This window comes from Coregonus clupeaformis, unplaced genomic scaffold (assembly GCF_020615455.1).
Source record: "Coregonus clupeaformis isolate EN_2021a unplaced genomic scaffold, ASM2061545v1 scaf1942, whole genome shotgun sequence".
In the NCBI taxonomy this organism is placed as follows: domain Eukaryota; kingdom Metazoa; phylum Chordata; class Actinopteri; order Salmoniformes; family Salmonidae; genus Coregonus; species Coregonus clupeaformis.
The window spans coordinates 25,001-48,783 of NW_025535396.1; the positions used below are offsets into that span (position 1 = coordinate 25,001).

Genomic DNA, 23,783 nt, shown 5'->3' on the forward strand with positions numbered 1-23,783 from the left:
GTGGTTGAATGATAAATTGCCTCTGCCCCTGAGATAGGGAAGAATCTCTGGAGGGAAGGATTCCTATTTAACGTTAGCTTTCTATTTTTAGCTTTCCCATAATGCATTCCTCTCAGGGTGCAGAGGTTTGGATTAATTACTGAGATCTAAGTTTGTGTGTGCGTGCGTACATTCACGTGTGTGTGTGTGTGTCCACCCCAACAGGACCTGCGGTACTTCAAGTCAGAGAAGACGTCGCGAGGCATGCTGCAGGAGGGCTGGAGGGACACCCAGGAGCCCATCATGTGCTCCTACAAGCTGGTCACCGTCAAGTTTGAGGTGTGGGGCCTGCAGACTCGCGTGGAGCAGTTTGTACACAAGGTCAGAGGTCATTCAACACACACACACACACACACACACACAGCCATTCTGTCCTCCACTAAACCCTTCCACAAAGGCTTTATACTCAGTGCATGAGTAGAATGAGACTTAGTGTTCACTATTTAAATAGCAAATAGCAACCACTTACTCCATAGATAGTGCTGGTTCATTTTTGTAGAACTGCTCTGAGATCAGTGTTCTCTGACCCACTCTATTGTCTCTCCCTATAGGTGGTGCGTGACGTGCTGCTCCTGGGCCACAGGCAGGCTTTTGCCTGGGTGGATGAGTGGATCGGTAGGTCGACAAGCACTATTGGTCCTCTCACTAACTAATCACTTGGTAGTGTTCAGTTGGGCAAAATATTTTTTTTATGTATTGAAAGTTAAAATGAATGAGTGTTTCTTATTGGACAAATCTAGGTGATACCCTCCCAGTTTTTATTCTGTACCTAATGAACACGGCCCAAGCTTAACACTGGGAGCTATGAAGCCACTCTTTCCTTAGAATGTTATCAATAAGAAAGGACTTCCATTCGATTTTACTCCTTTTGGGAGTTAAGTGGTTACTGTTGATGCTGTCTCGAATCTACTGTCTTATCATTGTGTGTTATAGAACTAAATAAGGCATGTGAACCCCTAAACACCTTCCAATTCCCCATCACTGCGTCTAACCCTGCTCAACCTTATGCGCTGGCTGACCTCTCTATCAATAACCCTACTTAGAACACATACCCTAGGGGGCATTTTTCCCAGACAGATTCAAAGCCCAGTCCTGGACTAAAAAGCAAGCTCAATGGAGAATCTTCATTGAAAGTGCTTTTTAGTCCAGCAATAGGCTTAATCTGTGTCTGGGAATATCGCTCCTAGAAGTACTGTCATGTCCAGGGTTGGTGTGTTCACTAGCTCACTACTTCATTAATACACTATATACAAAAGAAATGTGAGATAATGTCTAGATGCTTTTAATAGTGGAGATCAAGTTTATAAATTGCTTGGTTGGGCTGATGAGACAGTGGATTGCGCAGTCAGATGGAACAGAGTAAATAGGCATTTTAGCGTCATAGATTTAGCCGGTGGTAACTTGAGGAATAGGTTTTAACCAATCAGCATTCAGGATTAGACAACCTGTTGTATAATGATACACCGACAGCCCCGGACTGCAGTTCCTTCCATGTTTATCTGTAAAACCAATTCCTGCAATTCTGTATTGGCATTCAATCAAACAATATCCCTCCTGTACACTGGTCTGTTTCTTTTTGCTTATTTTTCATTATTTTTGGCATCAAGGCTTGTAAGATGTTGGCATCAAGGCTTGTTCGATGTCTATAGTGAACACAAATGGCTGTATTTGCTAAAATGTCCTAACAAGAGAATAGCAATTGCTGAAAATATCAGGAGATATTGCACAGAAGATATTGCACTCATTGAATCATGAAAGCTGTGTGTATGTGGGTCTTGACTGTCTGGCAATAAGAGCAGCAGCAGTAGCAGTAATACTAGCAGCACTTATTAGCACTCAGCTTTTTCCATGGCTGCGGGGTAAGTTAAAAACAAGCCATTACTGCTGTAATGGGACACCGCTACTCATTCTCTCCCTTCTCTACCTCTGGAGAAAAAAAAATACTTTCCCTCCTACGCACTATTTGGATGATTCCCCCTCACCAAAATCCTCCTGATGTATTTGGGATGACCTTGCCTAGGGCTGTTCTTTGGGAATGTATTTTTTCCGGTGATGCTCCCAACCCTTCCCGTCTGACTCAGAGGGTTCTGGATCATTTACTCTCCCTCTCCTCTCCTTTCCATTCTCCCTCTATCTCTCCCTTTCTTCCTCCTCCTCTTCCTCTTCCTAACCCGGCTTTGGCCTGACTAGCTCTCTCCTCTCGACACCAACTGTTTTTGGTCGTGGGAAGCTAGCTCTGCCCTCTCAACCTCCTATTGACTATGCTTGAACTTCGACCTTTCTGCCCCTCACAAAAGCATGAATCACCACCCAGCGCTCTCTACTCACCCACAGTGTGCCCCTCCTCACTTAATCCCTCCATCCACTCCACCTTCGTCTTGAGTGTCCTAACGGGAAGGTGCCAACATCTCGACCTCCCTCCTCCCTCTTTGCAGATATGAACTTGGATGACGTGCGGGAATACGAGAAAAATATGCATGAACAAACCAACATTAAAGTTTGCCATGAGCAGCAGGAGCATTCCACAAACTCACCGTCACTGGATGAAATAGAGATTCATGATAAAGCCAGCGTATGTGTCGTTTAATTTCTTAATTTCCTCTTGTTCTGTTTCATATTGACGTGTTCTGTTGTTTATGTTGAAGTGACTCAGGAGGGAACCAATCACTCTGTTTCCATGCAAAACTTTTCAGAAATAAGTGGTTCTTGCGAGCTTTATAGTAGTTTCTATATCGGGAAAACATGAAGTACTAAAATATTCACAAATTGAGAAAAAAATGACTTTTGATTAGAAAATGTTTGATCATTTTGATGATGACATAATTAGTAGGTGTGTCTTATGATGGCAGGCTAAGATTAGAAAGAAGCATTAGAATGCTTTGGAGTGCTGTCTCCCCCCTCTCTCACCCCCTCATTCTCTCTCTCCGTGCAGACATGACGATGGATGAGGTGAGAGAGTATGAGCGCACCATCCAGGAAGCCACCAACGAGAAGATCGGGATTTTCCCCCCGTCGATCTCCATCAGCGAGATGCCCCTGTCCTCCTGCACCCTCTCCGGCCCCGCCAGCGCCCCCACCACCCCCCATCTGCACTGACGCGCCCGAGTTCCTCTCCGTCCCCAAGGACCGAGCCCGCAAGAAGTCCGCCCCTGAGACACTCACCCTGCCCGACGCCGCTACCCAGAACCAGAGTGGAGTCCCCCAGGGCTCTATGCTGGTGCCGCTTCCAAATCAAAATCACTCCCCCTGGCCCTCCTCCGACTCTGACCAGGCTGAGTTAGGGGGGAAATAGGAGGGACAGGGGATGTTCTTTTCCCCCATATGCCCTGCCACCTCACTGTCTTAGTAGCCGAGCAAGACTAGCCTCTACGCCCCAGTGCCCAGTCCTCCAGGCCCAACTAACCACATCCCAGAGTTCAGTGCTTCTTACACATATCTCCAGAGGTCAAAGGTCTAACCACCAGTTTCCAATCTCCTACATCCTCAACAGAAGTCGGTTTTGTCAGCCTTCAATGGATGGCTTCCTCTTCCTGAGATCTAGCCAATCAGCTGTCTGATCTACTGTAACAACCACCCATGTTGTCCATCAAGAGAACATATCCACTACGGGTTTTGTGTCCTGTCCTCAATTAGCGATCCCTGTGTTCGTCTTACAATACGTTATTGACAAAATGCCAGATGGATTCTCTTTTTTTATATCAGGTCAGCTGATGATCCTTATGTAATGTAAATGTAGTTGCCATAACAACATGAAATTAGAGAGACAATGAAATTAATATTGTTTTGTTCACTTGAGTGAATGAACATCTTTCCATAGAATTCTCAGCCTACAAATAGATCATGATATAACTTTGACCTTGAAATAAATAAACGTTGAAATTTACTAAATGGAAGTAGAGGTACTGTAGTATAGTTAGTGTTAATAGCTACATTGACTCACTAAAAAGACACCACCTTTCACCTGGACGGAGGACAGACCATTCAAAACTGACCCCAGATCTGTGTGTGTTCACGTCTCTCCACTCCGCACTCCAATTGAAACAGATGCAAGATCAGTACAATCACAGAAAGAGATCCCTTCTCAGGTCTCCAGAGCTCTGCCTCAGCCCTCTTTAGGAAGGGCAGGGAACGTAACCTTTCTCTCCCTGCTTTAAAACACAATTTTTATACCTGCACAGATATATCTATATACTGTATCTATACTCACCTGTCTACTTAACTAACCTTTGGGACGTTTACACAACATTAGATGAGCCATGATAAAATACATGTTTGGCATCAAGTTTGACATTGGAGAGTGATGCAGCGAGTTTAATCAAATTGGTATAGCAACAGAACAGATATGACTAGGAAAAATGCAGTTTGGGGGATATGCTGTAAATGTAAGTGAACATTGAGCACAGTGGAGTTGATATGGCCTTACTGGATGTGCTTGGTTATCTTTGCATTGTGCGCATTGTGTTTTTAGGATAATGTTGCTTTCCAATGTTGGTACTGAACCAGTTTTGGTGGGCTCAGAAAGTTATTTTGAAGCAACAACGTTAGCGGCGGCCATCTTGTTTTTCCTGCACTAGCCTCACCACAGTGTGTCATCAGATACTTTGGGGGGAAAGAAAAATGGAGGAGAAGGTTTCTCTTTGTGTAATGGCCTTGCTATGATGCTACTATTTTATTCAATCACATAGATGCGAAAAAGGGTCTCATATGCCGCATGAAATGTTCACAAACATGTATACATATGTAAAGTATATGTGTATATAAATGGCAGTATATATTGTTGATGCGAAATTGTGGAGAAAGCGAATGTGACGTTGTCCTAGGCTCTGTAGTGTAACCATTGTATAGTAAAGCAGAGTTTTACAAGAGACTGAAACTGAGCATGTTCTGAGAATACAACTCTCTACTCAGTGCCTCTGCATGCAAAAGTCTAAATTGTCTCGTCTGTATACAAATCCAAAACATTTCAATTAAGAAAAAAATGGTAATGTTAAAGGGCAATTCCACCACTTTTCAACCTAATTTTCATTATCTCCAGCACAATACCAGTGTCTACATAAAATGGCGTATATCTACATTTTGTAGAAAAAAATATGAAGTTACAAAGTTCATCATCAACCTTTTAAAAACGGTGATTTTCAAACACTCTGAGATTCGTGGTGACGTGGAGCAATAAAATACCCCTCTGGCTAGAAACTCGTTGCAGGTTTTGAAAATCACAGTTTTTCTTACTTTTAATCCTACCCTGAGATGTCACAGAGAAGCATTTTTTTGGAACCTTTCTTCTTATCTTTGTAACACAGATCATAGAAACGTGCCGTTTTCACATATCTAGACACCGGTATGGTGCTGGAGATAATGAATATGAGCTTGAAAAGTGCCCTTTAAGCCTACTATTCAATTTATTGAATTTTCTAAACATTGATTTGAAATACAGCTTCATTTTAGTTATTTTCATCATCAAAATGTATTATGTCATAATTTACAAGATATTGAGAGAAATAGCTGAAGTTTGTAGTACCTGTTGACCATTGTTTTGTCCTGAAGACATTACATTACATATGTGGGCATTTGCACTTTGTGATGAGAACGAAATTAGCCGTTAACAAACATGTACTGACTGTTATATCTCTGTTTTAGGGTTTTGTTGGACCAAAGTTATACAAGCCTACTTGTTGGTCAGATATAGATATTTCTCTACAGTGTCTAACCCCAAAAGTGTCTAATCTTTACACAAGACGCTCACTATCATTCAAAACTGTACTTGTCTTTGCTGTTAAATTTCCTGTGGGATACATGTGTTAAATGATATCGACTATCTCTCTTTCAGGAATACAAAAAAAACAGAGATATGTTTGATTGCCAGTAGGCTAATGCTTGCTTACATGCTTACATAAATTCATGGATACTTTTTGAGTGAGCTTATGTGGAGCATGAAACTTACGTGGAGCATGGAACCGAAAATGAAAGAGTTTACTATTTACAAAACCTTGTCCTTCACTCTGAAAAATAACCAAACCTTGATGTTATATTTGTCATTTTGCATTAATTTTGTTTTGAATCTATAACATTTAAGGTGCAGTGTCCCATTGTTAGTTCTCTTTCTTGAGCTGTTGAAAAATTCACTGTAGAAAAGACCATTGTAACTACATACATTACAACCCTATGAGCAAAATACATAAAATAAATATGTATTTTTGGTTGAAAGGACATTGAAAATACTTATTTTTCAACATATTGTGCTCACTGTAAAAATATTTACTTTGAATTTGCAACCTCCCCATTGTAGTGTGCATCATCGACGTTCCAGTTGCTTTTGATGATCCTACAGCTCTTTGACATAATGACACATTATCTATAAAAACAATATTTGAATCAATATTTTTTTTTATCGGGGTGACTGTGTTTACTTTTTTCTTTTTACAATGCATCTTGACTCGGAGGTTGGTTTTCTGTTAGAATTTTCACAACTGCTGTAGTTTGATTTTGTGGTTTGCTGTATTTCAAATGGCATCTGTTCATTCTAAGAAAAGGACCAAGCTTTCGTTGTGTCCCTCCTGATGCGGCTTGCCAGGCTGTCGTGCTGTCTCCCTAGCTCTGGTCCAGGGTGTGACTGCTGCTTCCTGACACTGAGCCTCCTGAGCAGGAGGAGCGTTAGCAATCCACACTAACACCCTGGACCAGAGCTACCGTCTCCCTATCTGAAGTGCCATCCTAGTTCTGCTGCTGGAAGTCGCTCTGGGTTCTTCCACTGATTATATTTGTTATATTTTTACTGCCCTCCTTGAGGTATATTTGGTTCTCCGTTGTAATTATTGTTTCACTTTTTTCTTAATTATTTTAGTAAATAAAGTTTACTTGCTACTACACTTTGCCATTGTCGGTTGTCAGAGGATGTGGTGCCTCTAAAAGTGTGTGTGTGTGTGTGTGCGTGCGTGTGCATAGGGGTTGGTGGGGGATTGCATGGGGGTTGGTGTGTGTGACCAAGAAAGAGAGAGTGAAAGAGCAAGGGGAATGAACATTTTGCTGTATACACTACATGACCAAAAGTATGTGGACACCTGCTCATCGAACATCTCATTCTAAAATCATGGGCATTAATATGGATTTGGTCTCCCCTTTGCTGCTATAACATCCTCTACTCTTCTGGGAAGGCTTTCCAATAGATGTTGGAACATTGCTGCGGGGACTTGCTTCCATTCAGCCACGAGCATTAGTGAGGTCGGGCACTGATGTTGGGCGATTTGGCCTGGCTCGCAGTCGGTGTTCCAATTCATCCCAAAGGTGTTCGATGCGGGTTGAGGTCAGGGCTCTGTGCAGGCCAGTCAAGTTCTTCCACACAGATCTCAACAAACCATTTCTGTATGGACCTTGCTTTGTGCACGGGGGCATTGTCATGCTGAAACAGGAAAGGGCCTTCCCCAAACTGTTGCCACAAAGTTGGAAGCACAGAATCAAATACATTTCATAGAATGTCATTGTATGCTGTAGGGTTAAGATTTCCCTTCACTGGAACTAAGGGGCCTGAACCATTATTCACCCTCCACCAAACTTTACAGTTGGCACTATGCATTGGGCAGGTAGCGTTCTCCTGGCATCCACCAGTCCGTCGGACTGCCAGATGGTGAAGCGTGATTCATCACTCCAGAGAACGCGTTTCCACTGCTCCAGAGTCCAATGGTGGCAAGCTTTACACCACTCCAGCCGACGCTTGGGATTGGGCATGGTGATTTAGGCTTGTGTGCGGCTGCTCGGCCATGGAAACCCATTTCATGAAGCTCCAGACGAACAGTTATTGTGCTGACATTGCTTCTAGAGACAATTTGGAACTCAGTAGTGAGTGTTGCAACCGAGGACAGACGATTTTTACTCGCTACGCGCTTCAGCACTCAGCGGTCCTGTTCTGTGAGCTTGTGTGGCCTACCACTTTGCGGTTGAGCCGTTGTTGCTCCTAGACATTTCCACTTCACAATAGCAGCACTTACAGCTGACCGGGGCAGATCTAGCAAGGCAGAAATTTGACAAACTGACTTTAATTTGACGAACTGACTTTCAACGGTGCCATGTTGAAAGTCACAGCTCTTCAGTAAGGCCATTCTACTGCCAATGTTTGTCTATGGAGATTGCATGGCTGTGTGCTCGATTTGATACACCTGTCAGCAACGGGTGTGGCTGAAATAGACGAATCCGGTAATTTGAAGGGGTGTCCACATACTTTTGTATATATAGTGTATATTGAATATGTACCCACAGGGCACAGACAGCTACAGGCATCGCACAACATTACCACAACTCAATATGAAATACCATAAACTAGTCACAGGTGGGCGCTGTCTGATCTTACTGCAGTTTTCCATCTATAAACAACACACTGAATACTCTATGGTAGCCGTGCGTAAGTCTCGCGAGGTTTGCGCTTCCCATTTTCTTCATCCAGCATGGCCGCGCTGTATGAGGGTTTCACGTTGTGCGGACTTGTACAAAGTCGAAATGCTTTAGATTCGGCAATTCAGGGAATTGAACTGGATGGAGACAGTGACCATGCCGTCGTCACCGATTCCACGCGATCTGTCACTTTATACAAGGTAATGTTGACCAAGAGAAGGGACTGAAATGTTGAACCAGTTCAGCTGATGGGATGATGGCACACTCGTGTCCATTGCAGGGGGAGAGGGGAGTCCGACGTGTTTGAAAATATAGCTAACTAACGTTACATATAACATTTGCAATGGTGTTCAACAACTATCTAGTTACAAATCTGCGTATTCAGAAGGTTTACTTGAATCAATCGACATCCACATAGGTGGACATCAGCACTCTTCCTATTCCTTCAATTTGAACAGTACTAACGATACTATATAGCTGCTTGGCGTGGGTTTGTTTGGTTAGCTGACGTTGGTGCCACTGTCAAAGGTAATCACACTCGTCTTGTATTTGAAAAATGAACTTAACTTACCGCAATAATATGACAAAGGTTGTTTGTGTTGGAAAATGCATGTGGTGTTTACTTATGATGTGCTGTGTTGACAGGTTTCAGACCAGAAGCCTCTGGGTAGCTGGACGGTGAAACAGGGACAGTTGTTGACTTGTCCTGCAGTGTGCAACTTTCAGACCAACGAGTATGTAGTCGTTTCAGACAACAAGGTAACACTTGTGGACCCTTTCCACAAACATAAACTAAACACATTTAAAACATCTGGGGACTTGATTCTTTAAATAAAGTGGTGGTCTACATGTCCATGGTCAAAAATGTTTTCTCACTAGGTCATCAGAGTTTGGAAAGATGAAGACCTCAATTTAGACAAAGCATTTAAAGCAACTGTAAGTATGAGCTCTCAAGCTTGCGCTCTTTCTGAAGAGCTCAATTTAGACAAAGCATTAAAAGCAACTGTAAGTATGAACCCTCTCTCTCCCCCCTTCTATCACACACACAATTTCAACCTCATCTGCTTTGACATGTTTGTCAATATGGTGACATACTCTGCAAATGGCAAATTAACATGTACTGTGCCAGTGAGAAGTAATTGTACCATAATTTAATCAAATTATGCCATACATTTCCTTTTTATCTCAGGCTTTCCTCTGGCTTTGCAGTCATTTTGCTATGTCTCGTAGTTATTGGTCTTAACTACCTCTGTGTCTATGTCTCTTAGGTATCTGCTGATGTATGGAGGGTCCACTCTGCCCCAGGGGGAGAGCCTGTGGTGCTGTTCCAGAGAGGGGCAGTCAGACTCCTGGACTCCCTCCTCTCCGCCCCCCAACAGCCCATAGAAGACGTCCTGTCAGAGGAGGAGGTCATAAGGTCAGACAATGGACACTAGTTTGGATTAGCGATCCATAACCATAGGGTCGGTTGGCTTTAGTCCCACCACTATGGAGGCCGGTTGGCTTATTCTTATCCAGAGCCATGGATATAAAAAAATGCATATTGTTATTTTAAACTTGAAACCATATTAATTTACAGTTAGTCAGAGACTATAATAATTCTGTCCATATTGCTGTCAATACTTTGCTCATTTGAGTAAACAATAGTTTGTTGTGTGAGATGCACACAGTTGACAATGTCTTCATGTTACCCTAGGTGGAGCACCAGCATCATAGCTGAGAAACAACATGTTGTCCTCTTCACGACAGAGCAGGTAGAATATATCCTTTCCTTGCGGTACACCAGTACACTGAATAGCCGTGTACTCAATGACCTGCCGTGAGCAGGCATAAACGCGGTGCCATTTGCAACATGCTGTATTTTGTGCACGTATGAATTCTGTGCCACACTGTCGTGTTTAACATGGCTTCCCTGTTGTCCGTCACAGAAAGGGGAGCACTTCCTGTATGTGCAAAGGCTCAACCTCAACACCCTACAGAAGTATAGGCTGGAGAGAGAAGACTCTGGAGCTCCCCCGTTGAGTTTCTCTGCCTCTCTCCGGGACAAACACATCAACCTGCTCTACCTGTGTGAGTACGGCCGTCACTTCCCTGACAAAGTAGTATGTTGTAAGATGTTAATGTAATATTCTAGTTATCCCCCAGATAACTAGAATATTGTTGAAATGGTACTGCATTCGATGTCAAATGAAGCACTTCACAAACAATGAACAACACAGTTGTCGGTCATCGTAGCAACAGCCTCATGATAGCACTTAGGGTTTTTATGAGGAACTTGCTCTCTCAATTATGTGATGGTGGCATAAGGCTATGATTGACCTGACTTGCATCTCTGTCTTCTATCTCGCTCTCTCTTTTCTCCAGACCCTAACGGCTGTGTGTACCAGAGTGTGGTGGCGGTGCAGGGGCATGTGGGGCTGGAGGAGGAGGGGGTGCAGGCCCTGCCCCGTAGCCTGCGGCTGAGGCTGCCCGTGGGGGAAGGGGGAGCTGGGAGCTGCCTCGGCAGTGGCCCTGGACGAAGCTCATGTGGCTGTGGTGGGGGTGCCCCATCCATCCGCCAGGACTGGCAAAGGTAAATATTAGGGTTAGGGTCAGTGCCATGTCAATTCAGGAGATAAACTGAAATGTCAATTTTCCTCATGTGGAAAATTTGAATTGTAGTTTACTTCATGAATTGATTGAGTTATGACTCTCACACACATTCACCCAATCCAACATCAACCCCTAGATACGTTATTTTCAGAGTTCTGATTTGATGCGTGTAAACAACATGGTGATATCTTCCCCTTGAATGTTCAGGGGAGCTTTCACCATATTTCTGACATTCATCCGATCCTTTTTTTCCCCCCTCAATTTCAGATTTCCTCTGCATCTGGAATACTAATTTCCAGACTCTTCAGGCTGGCAAGGAGATGGCAGGAAGAATCTATGGACAGGTAGGAATACTCTGAATTTGGAATTACATTTTTTTACCTCAAAACCTTAAACCAAATGACTCTATACTTGTATCTTGCACTAAATAAGACCCACTTCACTCCTATTTATATGAGTCATGATTCCCTCATTTCCCCTCAGGTCTGGTGTTATTTGGGAAAGCTGTTTGTCCCTCACGGCAAGACCATCTCCGTCATTCCCTACGAGTGTCAGAAGTCCTCTCTGGCCTCGGCCCTAGGGAAACTACGACAAGCTGGGATCGCAGGTAGCGCGGAACTTCCTCAGTAAAACAGTAACCGTGGTGTTAGTTGTCCTTGACAGTGCCTGGTTGAATCTGAAATGGCACTCTATTTCCCTATATAGTACACTGCTTTTAACACAAGCCCTAGTGGCCCTGGTCAAAAGTAGTGAATAGGAAATGGGAAGCCATTTCGGATTAAGCCCTTGTGTTATAACAAATTTTTCATTCAGGCACTGTCAAGGACAGCTATATCACTCCTGTTGCACTTCATTGTATATGTTTCCCTCACCTATCTAATGTACTGTATCTGCAAATTACTGTCTTGATATTGCATCTGAATAGCATCTCTTGAAATTGTATTATAAACAAACAGTTTAGTGAGTGGGATTTTATTTAATTTACGCCTTTGTAGTGTCCAAATCGTCGGTGGCTGTGCCCTCGTGGAACAGCCTACTCCATGGGGATCAGCCACAGGGGCCCACCAAAATAGCGGAGACCAGGAAGATTGTAAGTTAAACTGACTTCCAGAATTTGATTGACCCTAACACTTTACCGCCAGAATGGATTAATGTTAATTTCACCTGTTCTGGTTGGTCCTCCCTTTGTACAGAAGCTGAGTCGGAAGAGCCAATCAGCGCCCGCCCTCACAGTGAACCAAGTACTGGAGCTTATCAAGGTATTTTAGATCAACTGTTCATTTTGATCTTCTGTTTTTGGTAGTCTCAAGCAGGTATTGATGTTGTACATTGTGAGTGAATGACAAATGACCAGTCCCTTTCATAGCGTATTTATATCAAATGTAATTGTCCTCGAGGAAATGTAAGTTGGGTGTTGACTGTGGTCAATCTCCAACCCCTCCAGACTGGTCCAGTGGAGGAGGTCCAGAGGGAGGTGGAGGCCCTGGTCTCCAGAGGCGATGCCCAGGACCTGCAGCTCTCGGTGGGCCAGCTGGCCTGCCATCTGGTGGCCCGTAGCCAGGCTGAGCCAGCCTTCTACACTCCCGGGGCCCTGGCACAGCTGGTGCAAACACAGTGCCTTTGCCACAGGTGAGGGTGGCATTGGGTTGACTGGACCTCCTATGGCACGGGAGTATTGGTCCTTTGGAAAGGGAGGTTTTCAGAATGATGGGCTATGTTGGATGCATGGAACGTGAATGTGAACAGGGTCTTCAGCTCTTGGTAGTGTTGATGCCATCCACTTGTTATGCAAGTTTGGCTGTGCGTCTAGCTTCCATCCTCTAGCAAGACGTCAGTGTTGTAGTACTTGAGACCGGTCTCAAGACCACATTTTGAGTGTGTCTGTGTCGGATACATTTGTACTCGGTCTTGTCTCGGACAGTGAGGACTTATCATTTTTTCCCGCGACCAGCTGAGACCATCGGAGTAAAAAAAATCATAATTATCGGCTTCCATTCAGTAAGCACATAAAACCGCTTCGCCAGGCCAAATATATACACTTTCTTGAAACGTGATTAGCTGAACAGCCTTTATATCTATTATAGACATGTTTGCGCAGTGGCGAACCTGTAGGCCTTCAGTGTGTGACAGGATAATGATGCTGAAAGGACAACAACGGTAATACCAGCACACCCATGTTGGAGAGTGCACTTTTTGTAAAAGGGCGGCTATACGCCGTATACCCACTTTTATTTTATGGGCATTGCGTGTACTCCCTTAATCCCCACTGATGCAAAGTAGTGTAGTGGAGGCATACGACTTATCAATTATGTAGTACAAAAAGAAATCATGCACAAAGTAGCCTACACAATCGCAAAGCACGTGAAAAATATTAATATGCGCGCCGCACCCATAGCCTAGTTTCAGCGGAATATCATCTGCAGGCAGCAAGAGTGCACAGTTCTCAACTGGTTTTGGCATGGAGCAGCTCAGAAGAATGACAAAGTATGATAAATACCAGTAAATGCTAACTAAGACAACAGTGGGTATGGAAACCAGGTATTTAAAAAGTTTCGTCTGAAGTCTTGGTTAGTAGGCTATTTGTGATGTGCAATTCAGTCATCATGCCCTTTTTGCATCAGTGGTGTGGGCCTGGGTGGCCCACCCACTGGGGAGCCAGGCCCACCCAATCAGATTGAGCAGAAAAATAATACATTATTATTACAAAAATACTCCTCAGTAGTACTGACCTCCAAAATGGTCTCCTGAACATCACATTTTTGTTTCGTTTTTATTAAAACGTGTGATTTTAGAGTGCTAATCTGAAAGAGATATATAGTATATAAAAACAGGAATTTTTCACACAGGGTACCTTTCCTTCGCTGGGCAGGCAGTTTGGGAATTTGTTAGCAAAATTTGAGTATACCCACTTCTCCAGGCACCACTGCAAAGGGCCGATGGAAAGACAGCATTCACACACAGCATAATGTTAAAGGATAAGCAGTCTATTAACATTGACATAATAAGCCAGTAGGTCCCAATCATGAGAATACAAAAACACAACCATTAGGCTAATGTACGACTATTACTTCCCATTGCAAAAAAACATTTTAATGTTTAGCACACAAAGTAACCGGTGACCTAAAGCTGCAATAAAAAAAATTCCACTCACAAGATGATGATCATTTGAAACTTCACTTCTTGTTGTAAGTTATTCTTGAAAAGTGAGAAGCTAACAAATTAGGAACAACATCCTCTTTGATAACACCTGCTGCAGCCTCTGCAAACTAGCCTACAACAAAAGATGGCTAGCTAGACCGTGGGAAAACTACTGCTGCCTATCGTGCAGTGACCTGTTGGCCTTTGAGAAGGCAAAGTTATCCATAAGTTTTTTTGTAATAACGGCCCCACCCATTACAAGTCAAAATGTGATTGGTTGATTACACGTCACTCCAAAATTTTGCCCTAAAACAATTGAATGGCAGATGCCTTCTATCTAGCTTCTGATGGCCTAGCCAATGGCTGACTTGGCTAGCTAGATTTGTCTCCCCAGAGACCACTAAAGAAAAATCCTGATTGGATCTTTTTTTCTCTTCAGTGTTAACCTTCCTTGCCAACAAGATCTGAAGAGATTCAAAATCAGAACATCATTGAAAAGAATAATGTAATTAGAATTATTATTGTTATTATAATTATTTTGATAAATCCTTAGCCCTTCTCTGAAGGCGTAGAAGGCCCTCATTGTTCCCCACTGAGTTTTGGTTAGTAATAATTTGTAGAGTGGCTCTATTTTCTCTCAGCATGCATTTTTTTCACCATTCTGAATCTCTAACGAATCCATATGTTCTTCTGAAATATGTGCACAAAAATACTGGACATTTTGAACTCTTATGGTGGCGATTTGACAAAATTACAATCATGGTCTTGAATTTGACTTTTTCTGGTCTCGGTCTTAACTCTGTCTCGGACACCCTTGTCACCCTCCCGGTCTCTGTCTTGACTCCGTCTCGCCCCCCCCTCCGGTTTTGGTCTTGACTCTGACTCTATTTTCTCCGGTCTTGGTCTTGAGTCGGTCTCGCTTTAGGTGGTCTCGAACACAACACTGCAAGACGTCATAGGTGAATACATTATGGTGGGTGGGTTCCTATCCAGTTTCCTCGCCTATCAGTAACAATGACAGAAAGAAGACTAGGAAAGGAAGCTTTTTATAGTATTTTCACACAGCCCATTGTTGAGCCCCTTGGTTTGGTTCTGACTTGTTCTATGTGTCTTTCTGCAGTGTATGTCCTGACCTCCTGCTGCTGGCTCTGGAGCACAAGGACTACTTCCTGTGTCAGCTCTGCCTGCAGCTCTTCCCAGACATCCCTGAGGTGGTCACGTGTGCCTGCCTCAAAACCTTCATCAGGTCAGTCTAAGTCGATGGTGTATGGGGCGCCTTTTGTAACAACCTACTGTATACGTTGTGAAAAAAAATATGAATTCTGGTGAAGCTTGGGCTAGTGTTTCCTGCCAGTGCTGGAGCTTGGTTATGTATTTGTTAGCCTAATTGTTGTGCTCTGTTTTGATGGTAGAAGTTTCTACTCATTGTGTACAATGCATATTCTTTCCACCACATTGTAAACCAAGCGGTCTCTTTGTGGCTGTGCTTTTAAATTATGTTTATTTTGAAGTGCTTTATTTCTGGAACTTGTTTTGTTTGAACCAGTTCCAATGCTTCCAAGTCTTGTTACTGCAAATACATAGTTTGTCAATTCATATAAATAGCCTGAAATCAGGATCATTGTTGTAACGGCCGTGCGTGTCTCTCTCCCTCAAGTGTGCCAGACGGCGACGTGGAGATGGTGAGTCTGGAGCCGGACAGCGTGTCATTCATGGAGGGCCTGGTGGCGGCGGGCGCCCGGGGGGGCCAACAGAACGGCTTCAGCCCCCCTCTGTATGAGGAGGACAGCTGTGATGCCCACCACCAGCCCAATCCTCCCCAGGACCAGGATAAGAAGAACCCCACACTGCAGCTAGAGGCCTGCCCCGTGGGTCTACACAAGGCTGTGCTACTGTATCCTTTTGTATAGTCTGGACAACCATTACCCTAAACACTATTCCATTGCAAGACTACAGTAATATCTGATAATGTCATTATTGATTGAAATGTGTATTTGATAGACATCGACACATAGAATCATCAATAGTCAGATGGATTGAACCAACACAAAGCTGTGTTACTGTATCCTCTCACTATAGGTTTCTTGAATGGGAATTGTTCATCAATATGGGATAGATACAATAAGACGCATTTCATTGTCAACAGTCGGCTGCAATGCACCATCATGTTTACCTTGCGCTAATATACAGCACCAGTCCATAGAAAGGGAGACTCTTAAAGCTGTGTGGAGGTGTTATAACTTAACTGTGCTGCCGTAGTAATGAGGTCCTGCAGACACCTTATAGTGACAACTTTCTGCTCCCCCACCTGAAGGACCTCAACTCTCAGCAGGTTATTGTGAGTAGCTACCTGTCTCATCTCCTTGACAATATGCCATAGTTGGGATCAATTCCATTTCATTCAAGTTGATTCAGGAAGTAAATTCCCATCTTCCTCATTGAAAGACTGATTGTTGCATCCTTCCGTTTCCTTTCATCTCCAGCTCTTTCTTCAGTACCTCCAGTTCGTCTATTTGAAATATTCCCAAGACGTCTACGCACAACCGCCCAGTTTGAGATCGCCCACAATGACACAGGTTGGTAAATGGAAGCATTAAAGATATACAAAAGGTAAATGCATATAATTATATTGTATAGCATTAACCTAAATGTGTGGATTCTGAATGTCCTTTTTCTTTTCTAGATCATTGACTGGGTGTGCTTGTTGTTGGATGCTCATTTCACAGTCTTGGTCATGGCTCCTGATGCCAAAGGATTGCTGTCAAATCTCCACAGCTTCGTCAAGTCCCAGGTATATGCTTTCTCTTTGGTCCTCACCGCAAATGATAGTTGAGCATTTTTGTCATAATGGTTCCCTTGATAACAACTAGTGTAATTTGTTTGATGTTTTTATTGCCGTGATAATAAAACCCGTTGAGGCACCCAGGGAGGAATGTTTACCTCTTCAGTGGTTTAAACTGGAAAAACAAGTGTTGTTGCAATTATAAATGGTAGCCGTTTTAAGGTAGACTCAGCGTTATGACGTTGCCATGAGCAGCATCGCCGATGTTAGGATGAGCACGATGCAAGACTTTGCAGTCACACAGAGTATCTGCGTATGTGCACTGGTTCGCTCCACGCTGCTAAAACGTGGTAGCTACGGGACCAACCCACCGGAGAAGTTTAGCCTCACACTTCGACGCTTTTAGTTGTTGTGGAAATTGACACACAACTGCTGTTTACTTTGTGCATCTGTCAGCTCGCTGACGCACATACTGTATATGGTTCTTCATTGTAAGGGTTAATTTAACATCTATCCCCATCTACCCATTCCAGGTGAAACTATTCTCTGAACTGGGGAAGATCGAGGGCAGCCTTCAAGAGCTCCACAAAATGAAGCCGTCGAAGGACATCAGCCAGTACTCCATAGAAGTCATTGAGCTCTTTTAGACTATATTTACAGATGATTTCTAATAAAACTCTGCCGTTGACCTCCTCCCCATTTCTCTTGGTCAGTTGCATCGTTGTGTTCCACTTTGTTTTCGGTATGCTACCAAAAGGTTCATGGTTCAACTGCTGTGGTCCCAGATCTGCTTGTGCTTTCAACGATGACCATAGGAATTGGCTATGCAGCGCACAAACAGATCTGGGATCAGTCTAGTCGATTCCCAGATGTGTAGAGCAAATGATTCTCTAGTTCTGAACTGTGGCATTGCTGAGACCTAGGACCCCATAGCCATGTGAGTTGTATTTGTCTGTATAACCTGAGGGCGTGTAGTATAAAAATTTGCTAATATGAATTATGCAGAAAACGATATAGTCCCATGATATTGCAACATGGCATAGATACTTTTAACCTATGGAACATACTGCCCCTTATAGGAATAATGGGACTCAACCTTCCATATGGTTGACAATCTTGTGGTTAAATGTTGTATTTCATAAAGGCTATTTGGGCTGTGAATAACTGTACATCTCCCAATCACATTGTAGTGTAGCACATGTTTTCTATAGATACATTTTGTGTTGCATTCTAACAAAGTAAATTCTGAATTCATGTGACAGTATTTGTATTAAAAATACCCTATGCACAAAATATCCCTTGTCTATGTCACATCATGATGAGTTGTATGGTTCATATGCATGTCTAAGGTAAGATGACATGGTACATGATACCAATACACACTATATATACAAAAGTATGTGGACACCCCTTCAAATTAGTGGATTTGGCCATTTCAGTCACACCCATTGCTGACATGCAGGGGCGCAATTTCGGTTTTAGAAATGGTTTATCTAGTCGGATAAACACTCCAAACAGCATACCCGACCGCTCGGAGGCGTCCGCATGGTCCTAAAGCACACCGTTACCTCGTTTTGTATCGCATTCCAATGATAAAACTTGGGGGGGATGCAATTTCAGAATGCGGGACCCACCGTCCCCAGTGAAAGTTGCGCCCCTGCTGACAGGTGTATAAGATCCAGCACACATGCAATCGCCATTGGCAGTAGAATGGCATTACTGAAGAGCTCTGTGACTTTCAACGTGGCAGTCATAGGATGCCACCTTTCCAACAAGTCAGTTTGTCAAATGTATGCCCTGCTAGAGCTGCCCCGGTTAACTGTAAGTGCTGTTATTGTGAAGTGGAAACATCTAGGAGCAACAACGGCTTAGCTGCGAAGTGGTAGGTCACACAACCTCACAGAACAGGACCGCAGAGTGCTGAAGCGCATAAAAATAATCGGTCCTCTGTGTCAACACTGACTACCGAGTTCCAAACTGCCTCTGGAAGCAACGTCAGTACAAGAACTGTTCGTCGGGAGCTTCATGAAATGGGGTTCCATGGCTGAGCAGCCACACACTAAGATCGCCATGCGCAATGCCAAGCGTCGGCTGGAGTGGTGTAAAGCTCACTGCCATTGGACTCTGGAGCGGTGGAAACGCATTCTCTGGATTGATGAATCACACTTCACCATCTGGCAGTCCATGGATGAATCTGGATTTGGCAGATGCCAGGAGAACGCTACTTGCCCCAATGCATTGTGCCACCTGAAGTTTGGTGGAGGAGGAATAATGGGGGGGTAATATAATATGCCATTTAGCAGACGCTCTTATCCAGAGCGACTTACAGTTAGTGAGTACATAATTTATTGATTTATGCTGGCCCCCCGTGGGAATCGAACCCACTACCCTTGGCGTTGCAAACGCCATGCTCTATCAGCTGAGCTACATGCGGGCCATCCTACACTGGACTGGGCGCTGTCCAATTGTGCGCCGCCCATGAGCTCTCGGTCGCGGCCGGTCGAAGAGCCTGGATTCGAACCAGGATCTCTAGTACAATGACATTCTAGACGATTCTGTGCTTCCAACTTTGTGTCAACAGTTTGGGGAAGGCCCTTTCCTGTTTCAGCATGACAATGCCCCCGTGCACAAAGCGAGGTCCATACAGAAATGCTTTGTCGAGATCTGTGTGGAAGAACTTGACTGGCCTGCACAGCACCCTGACCTCAAACCCATCAAACACCTTTGGGATGAATTGGAACGCTGACTGCGAGACAGGCCTAATCACCCTACATCAGTGCCCGACCTCACTTGTGGCTGAATGGAAGCAGGTCCTCGCAGCAATGTTCTAACATTGTGGAAAGCCTTCCCAGAAGAGTGGGGGCTGTTATAGCAGCAAAGGGGCGACAAACTCCTTATTTATGCCCATGATTTTGGTGATAACTTAGAATAGCCAGTGGAAGAACCACCCCCTTTTTTCCCTTATTTCTGTTATGGGGGGGAAATGAAGCCATACTATTCCAGGTACCCCTTAAAGAGGTAGGAATACCTGGAATAGAAGAAAAGCAATCTTCCACCCTCCCCCACCCATCGTAGACCCCACCCCAACAAGCAGGTGTCCACATACTTTTGGTCTTGTAGTGTATGTAATTTAGATAACCACATCAATAGGTTTTGCAAAACTACTAAAGGCTACTTGGAACGTGCAACCTGAAAATTAAGTATTTAATTTTGAACACTTGGAGGTGCCCTTTTCCATTGTGTTGTACCGCATTTTGCATAAAGACAGTAGGTAATATCAAGACATTAACTGCATTCAAGTGGACGTAACAAATGTTTAGTTGACTGATTTGGGCATTTGAAGTACTACACTTTAGCGAGAAACTTCCCATTACCTATTGTTACGTGATCAAAATAAATCGTTGTCGGCAGGATTCGAACCTGCGCGGGAAGATCCCAATGGATTTCTAGTCCATCGCCTTAACCACTCGGCCACGACAACTTGTTATAACATCACGAAATTACTCGCAATTTAACCCATTCCATTTCTAACTTTCTATTTATTGTTATTTTGAAGACTTTTAGCCATGCCTTGAACTACCATTCACTGTGCTGGCTGCTTCTATTGAAAATGTAGCTATAACCTCGAAATAATTCGACTGCTGCCTGCTAGAGTTCATAAGGCAATGTGCTTGCTTTAAAGAGAAAAGCCTTGGCAAAGACAAACTACAGAGAGCATGCACCAGTACACTAGACATAGTAGGCCTGATCTAAATAGGCTACATTTGAGAGCATAAACCATAGACTGTAATTAAACATAATGTTGCTAGACCCTATCATAAGAGAGGGATTTAGTAAACGGCACAAAAAATAGAAAAAAAGAAACAATGTAGCACCACAACTGCTACATTGGTAGGTTATGAAAAAATGTATGCACTCACTAACTGTAACTGTAAGTCGCTCTAACTGTAAGTCGGTCTGGATAAGAGCGTCTGCTAAATGACTAAAATGTCAAATGTCAAATTTGTCACCATCATTCCATGGTGATGGAACTGTTCTGATGTTCTGGTCCATAATGTAGAATGACGCCTTTCATAATATCCACTGTGTGCATCAATAAGTAAACACAATGTTTGAAGAAAAAAATAATTTCCTATCCTATATTTTATAAATGCATACAATTATCCAATGCAATACACAATATTTTATGAGTCTTTTTTGCCATTAAAATAAGCTTATTGAATAACTCACTCTGCATTGGCAAAATTACAAATGGAGTCTCTTTGATAATAACAACAAATCAACTACCAATGGCTACATGATTTAAATGTTGACATATAGTGAACTTCTGCCTAATATGTGATCATATTTGCTGTAACTCTGAAACTGACTTAACAACAATTTGGTTTCATGATTCTGATCTTCCCTGTGTCCGACTACGTATGCTTGTTTATATTCTGGCTAGAATGACGACGTCAGCTGCAAATTGACAACGCTGTTACATTGTAATAAATCGATATTTTCTTGATTTGTATGAATTAGCATGACAAGTGAACGTAAATAAACAATCGTGAGGGCATCACGTTTGCATGGATAACTGATTTTATGAACTAAATGCGTCTACTGTAGAATAGTAGTCACGTGACCTCCATACAGGGCCTGCTGTCTGTTTTCAGTGGAGGGAGAGATCCGAAGAAAAATGGCGACTGCAGGCGACCTAAAGCGGGACGCCGGCCATTCTATTTGAACTTTCTACTAAAAATTGAGCCCGGGGCTTGGTTGGGCTAATTGAGCCTATTGCAACGTTGGTTAGTGTTTCCGAGGGTGCCCGTGTTCTCGGGTTTGCGTGGACCAGTCGCGCGCTAAAATTGAAATTAAAAATAATACATCTACTACAATGCGAGGGAGAAGAGGAAGGCCTCCCAAACAGGCAGCGGAGATGCAGGAGGTTTCCCCTGGGCCAGTTCGTGGTTCGAGAGGGAGAGGTAGCCGTGGTAGGGGGAAGGGGCGAGGACGAGGACGTGGCCGCGGACGAGGTACGGTGGTGGATACCGGCGATACAGAAATTAATCGGAGAGAAAACTACCATTCGTCCAGGGGCCGGAGGAAAGTTGGAGCAACGACGACATCGCGGGGCAGAGGAAGAGGCAGGGGTTCGAGAGGTGGTCGCGGCAGCAGGGGGAGACGGCCACTGTGCAAGGTGGTCTACGATGACAATAGCGACGAGGAAGAGGATAATATTAGTTTGAGGTCGGAGGAAGACGAACTTTTACACGAGAATCCCTCCTCAGACTACGAAGAGGAGGCCGTGGACAATGAGTCCGATTTTCTGGAAGAATTACCAGATGAGGATGATGGTAGCTACTGTACGGAGAGCAGCTTTCGGAGCCATGATAGCACGCACGGCAGCACTCCAGGTAAGTCGGCTTGCAAATGCAATTTAGAAGCATTTTCCAAATACACGCCAAAGTGCCACAGTTTTTATTTAGCACATTTGGGAAGCAAGCTGCATTGTTCAAAATGGAGATTGCACTCATAAACAGGCCTTTGTTTAGGAGCTCTGGTGATCGTTTGCTAGTTCCTGCACAGTGAACACTACTGTCGCCTCGCATGTTTTCTGTTATGAAAAATCAGTAACTTTCGGCAAAAATGATCACGCATTTGACGATGGGGATTATTGTAATGCAAGTGAAATTGACATTTGCATAATTGCACAATTTTGCATGTAAAATATTATTTGGCCAGGCGTTAGTTCCAGAGAAACATTTAGCTACTTTTCATTCATTCATTTAGAGATGTCCCTTAACATACATGCGTCAACAAGCATGCCATGCTGCACTATCTGGCTACAAAATATCACGATACGATTTGTTCCATTTGTTTTAGAACTGCTCGTGCGGTTTTGATACTTTGTCGCGTTGCCTTGCATCGCATGAATATACTGTTATACAATTACTGTAGTAGATGTAAACAATAAATAGTCAGTTTAATCAACTAGTTGTAATTTACCCCCATTCTTTTTCCTTCAGAACATCAGGTGTTGAGATATATTTCGTGAGATTGTGTTTAAATCAGCTTGACAGTAGATCATCGCGCGGCCTTTGTTTTGAAAAGAGGCGCTCTAATTTCACCTGTTGCAGCCTGAACTCATTATAATATCACGTACTAAATTGTACGGTAACCATAGCAAAGCCTATCTATGTAAACGAGCAAGAGCAAAGGCAACCTTCTTTGAAATTATAGAATTGTATAATTGTTGAACTGGAAAGTCAGTCGTTTTGTTGTTGCATGATGTCAAAACATTAGTGAAAGTGACATTGATGTCATTCATGTAGTTTGGACTTCGTGTAGTCAATTTTCAAGCCATTTATGGAATATTAAGGAACCATTTTGTATTTTTCAGGATTATGCCTAAGATTAGTATAAATTATTCTACATTTTCTGATCTCATATGGTGGTGACTAGAATCTTCAAAATATCAAAATTCCACATGTTCCTGTAGACTTGGAATGGATCTGCTGATTCATAATGCAATGCAGAATTATATTTCCATAAAGTTATAGATTTATTGATATGGTATTCATCCTAAAATGTCTGTATGTGAATGTGTTTTATAACTTTCCCCACATCTCATAAGCACAGACGTGTACAGCCTAGACCACATGGTAATTCTTGAATCATAATTCTATCTCTCCATTGCACCCCAGTGACTGATTACACAAATAACCTCCTACCCCAAATAGGCCCGCTTACCATGTGAATATGGCTGAATTGTGGTTTATGTGCCTTTCATATGACCTGTAATCACACACACACTCATTTTATCACAGTGAGTCACAAATACATGCTTACACATACAACGAGACTGTGC

At 43.2% G+C, this 23,783-nt stretch overlaps 3 protein-coding genes and 1 non-coding gene across 7 annotated transcripts in view; 3 read left to right on the forward strand and 1 right to left on the reverse strand.

The window, feature by feature from the left end:
• LOC121533164 (cytoplasmic phosphatidylinositol transfer protein 1) overlaps positions 1-6,903 on the forward strand; it is a gene marked incomplete at its 5' end in the record, with an annotated part of 22,417 nt that extends 15,514 nt beyond the window's left edge. The window contains 4 exon segments of the mRNA XM_045218982.1: positions 205-360; positions 591-654; positions 2,972-3,120; positions 3,122-6,903. Of these exon segments, the coding sequence (XP_045074917.1) occupies positions 205-360; positions 591-654; positions 2,972-3,120; positions 3,122-3,331 (579 nt within the window).
• A 1,541-nt stretch (positions 6,904-8,444) lies between these two features.
• Positions 8,445-18,228, forward strand: nol11 (nucleolar protein 11). Its single transcript, XM_041838968.2, is given in 19 exon segments — positions 8,445-8,621; positions 9,067-9,180; positions 9,301-9,357; positions 9,690-9,838; positions 10,118-10,175; positions 10,350-10,491; positions 10,786-10,895; positions 10,897-10,993; positions 11,281-11,357; positions 11,497-11,620; positions 12,009-12,103; positions 12,207-12,272; positions 12,458-12,642; positions 15,272-15,397; positions 15,809-16,045; positions 16,411-16,489; positions 16,635-16,727; positions 16,835-16,942; positions 17,467-18,228. Coding segments are annotated over 19 exon segments (2,178 nt in total). The 5' UTR covers positions 8,445-8,474; the 3' UTR covers positions 17,581-18,228.
• A 2,104-nt stretch (positions 18,229-20,332) lies between these two features.
• trnas-aga lies at positions 20,333-20,414 on the reverse strand. The gene has a single exon. It is a non-coding gene; the product is annotated as a tRNA-Ser (tRNA).
• Positions 20,415-21,567: 1,153 nt separating this feature from the next.
• Positions 21,568-23,783, forward strand: part of LOC121532543 (nucleosome-remodeling factor subunit BPTF-like) — a 47,936-nt gene continuing 45,720 nt past the window's right edge. For all 4 annotated transcript variants that reach the window (XM_045218976.1, XM_045218977.1, XM_045218978.1 and 1 more), the window contains exon 1: positions 21,568-22,329. In XM_045218976.1, coding sequence (XP_045074911.1) covers positions 21,810-22,329 — 520 coding nt within the window. In that variant the 5' untranslated portion in view covers positions 21,568-21,809. The remainder of the gene's footprint in view (positions 22,330-23,783) is intronic.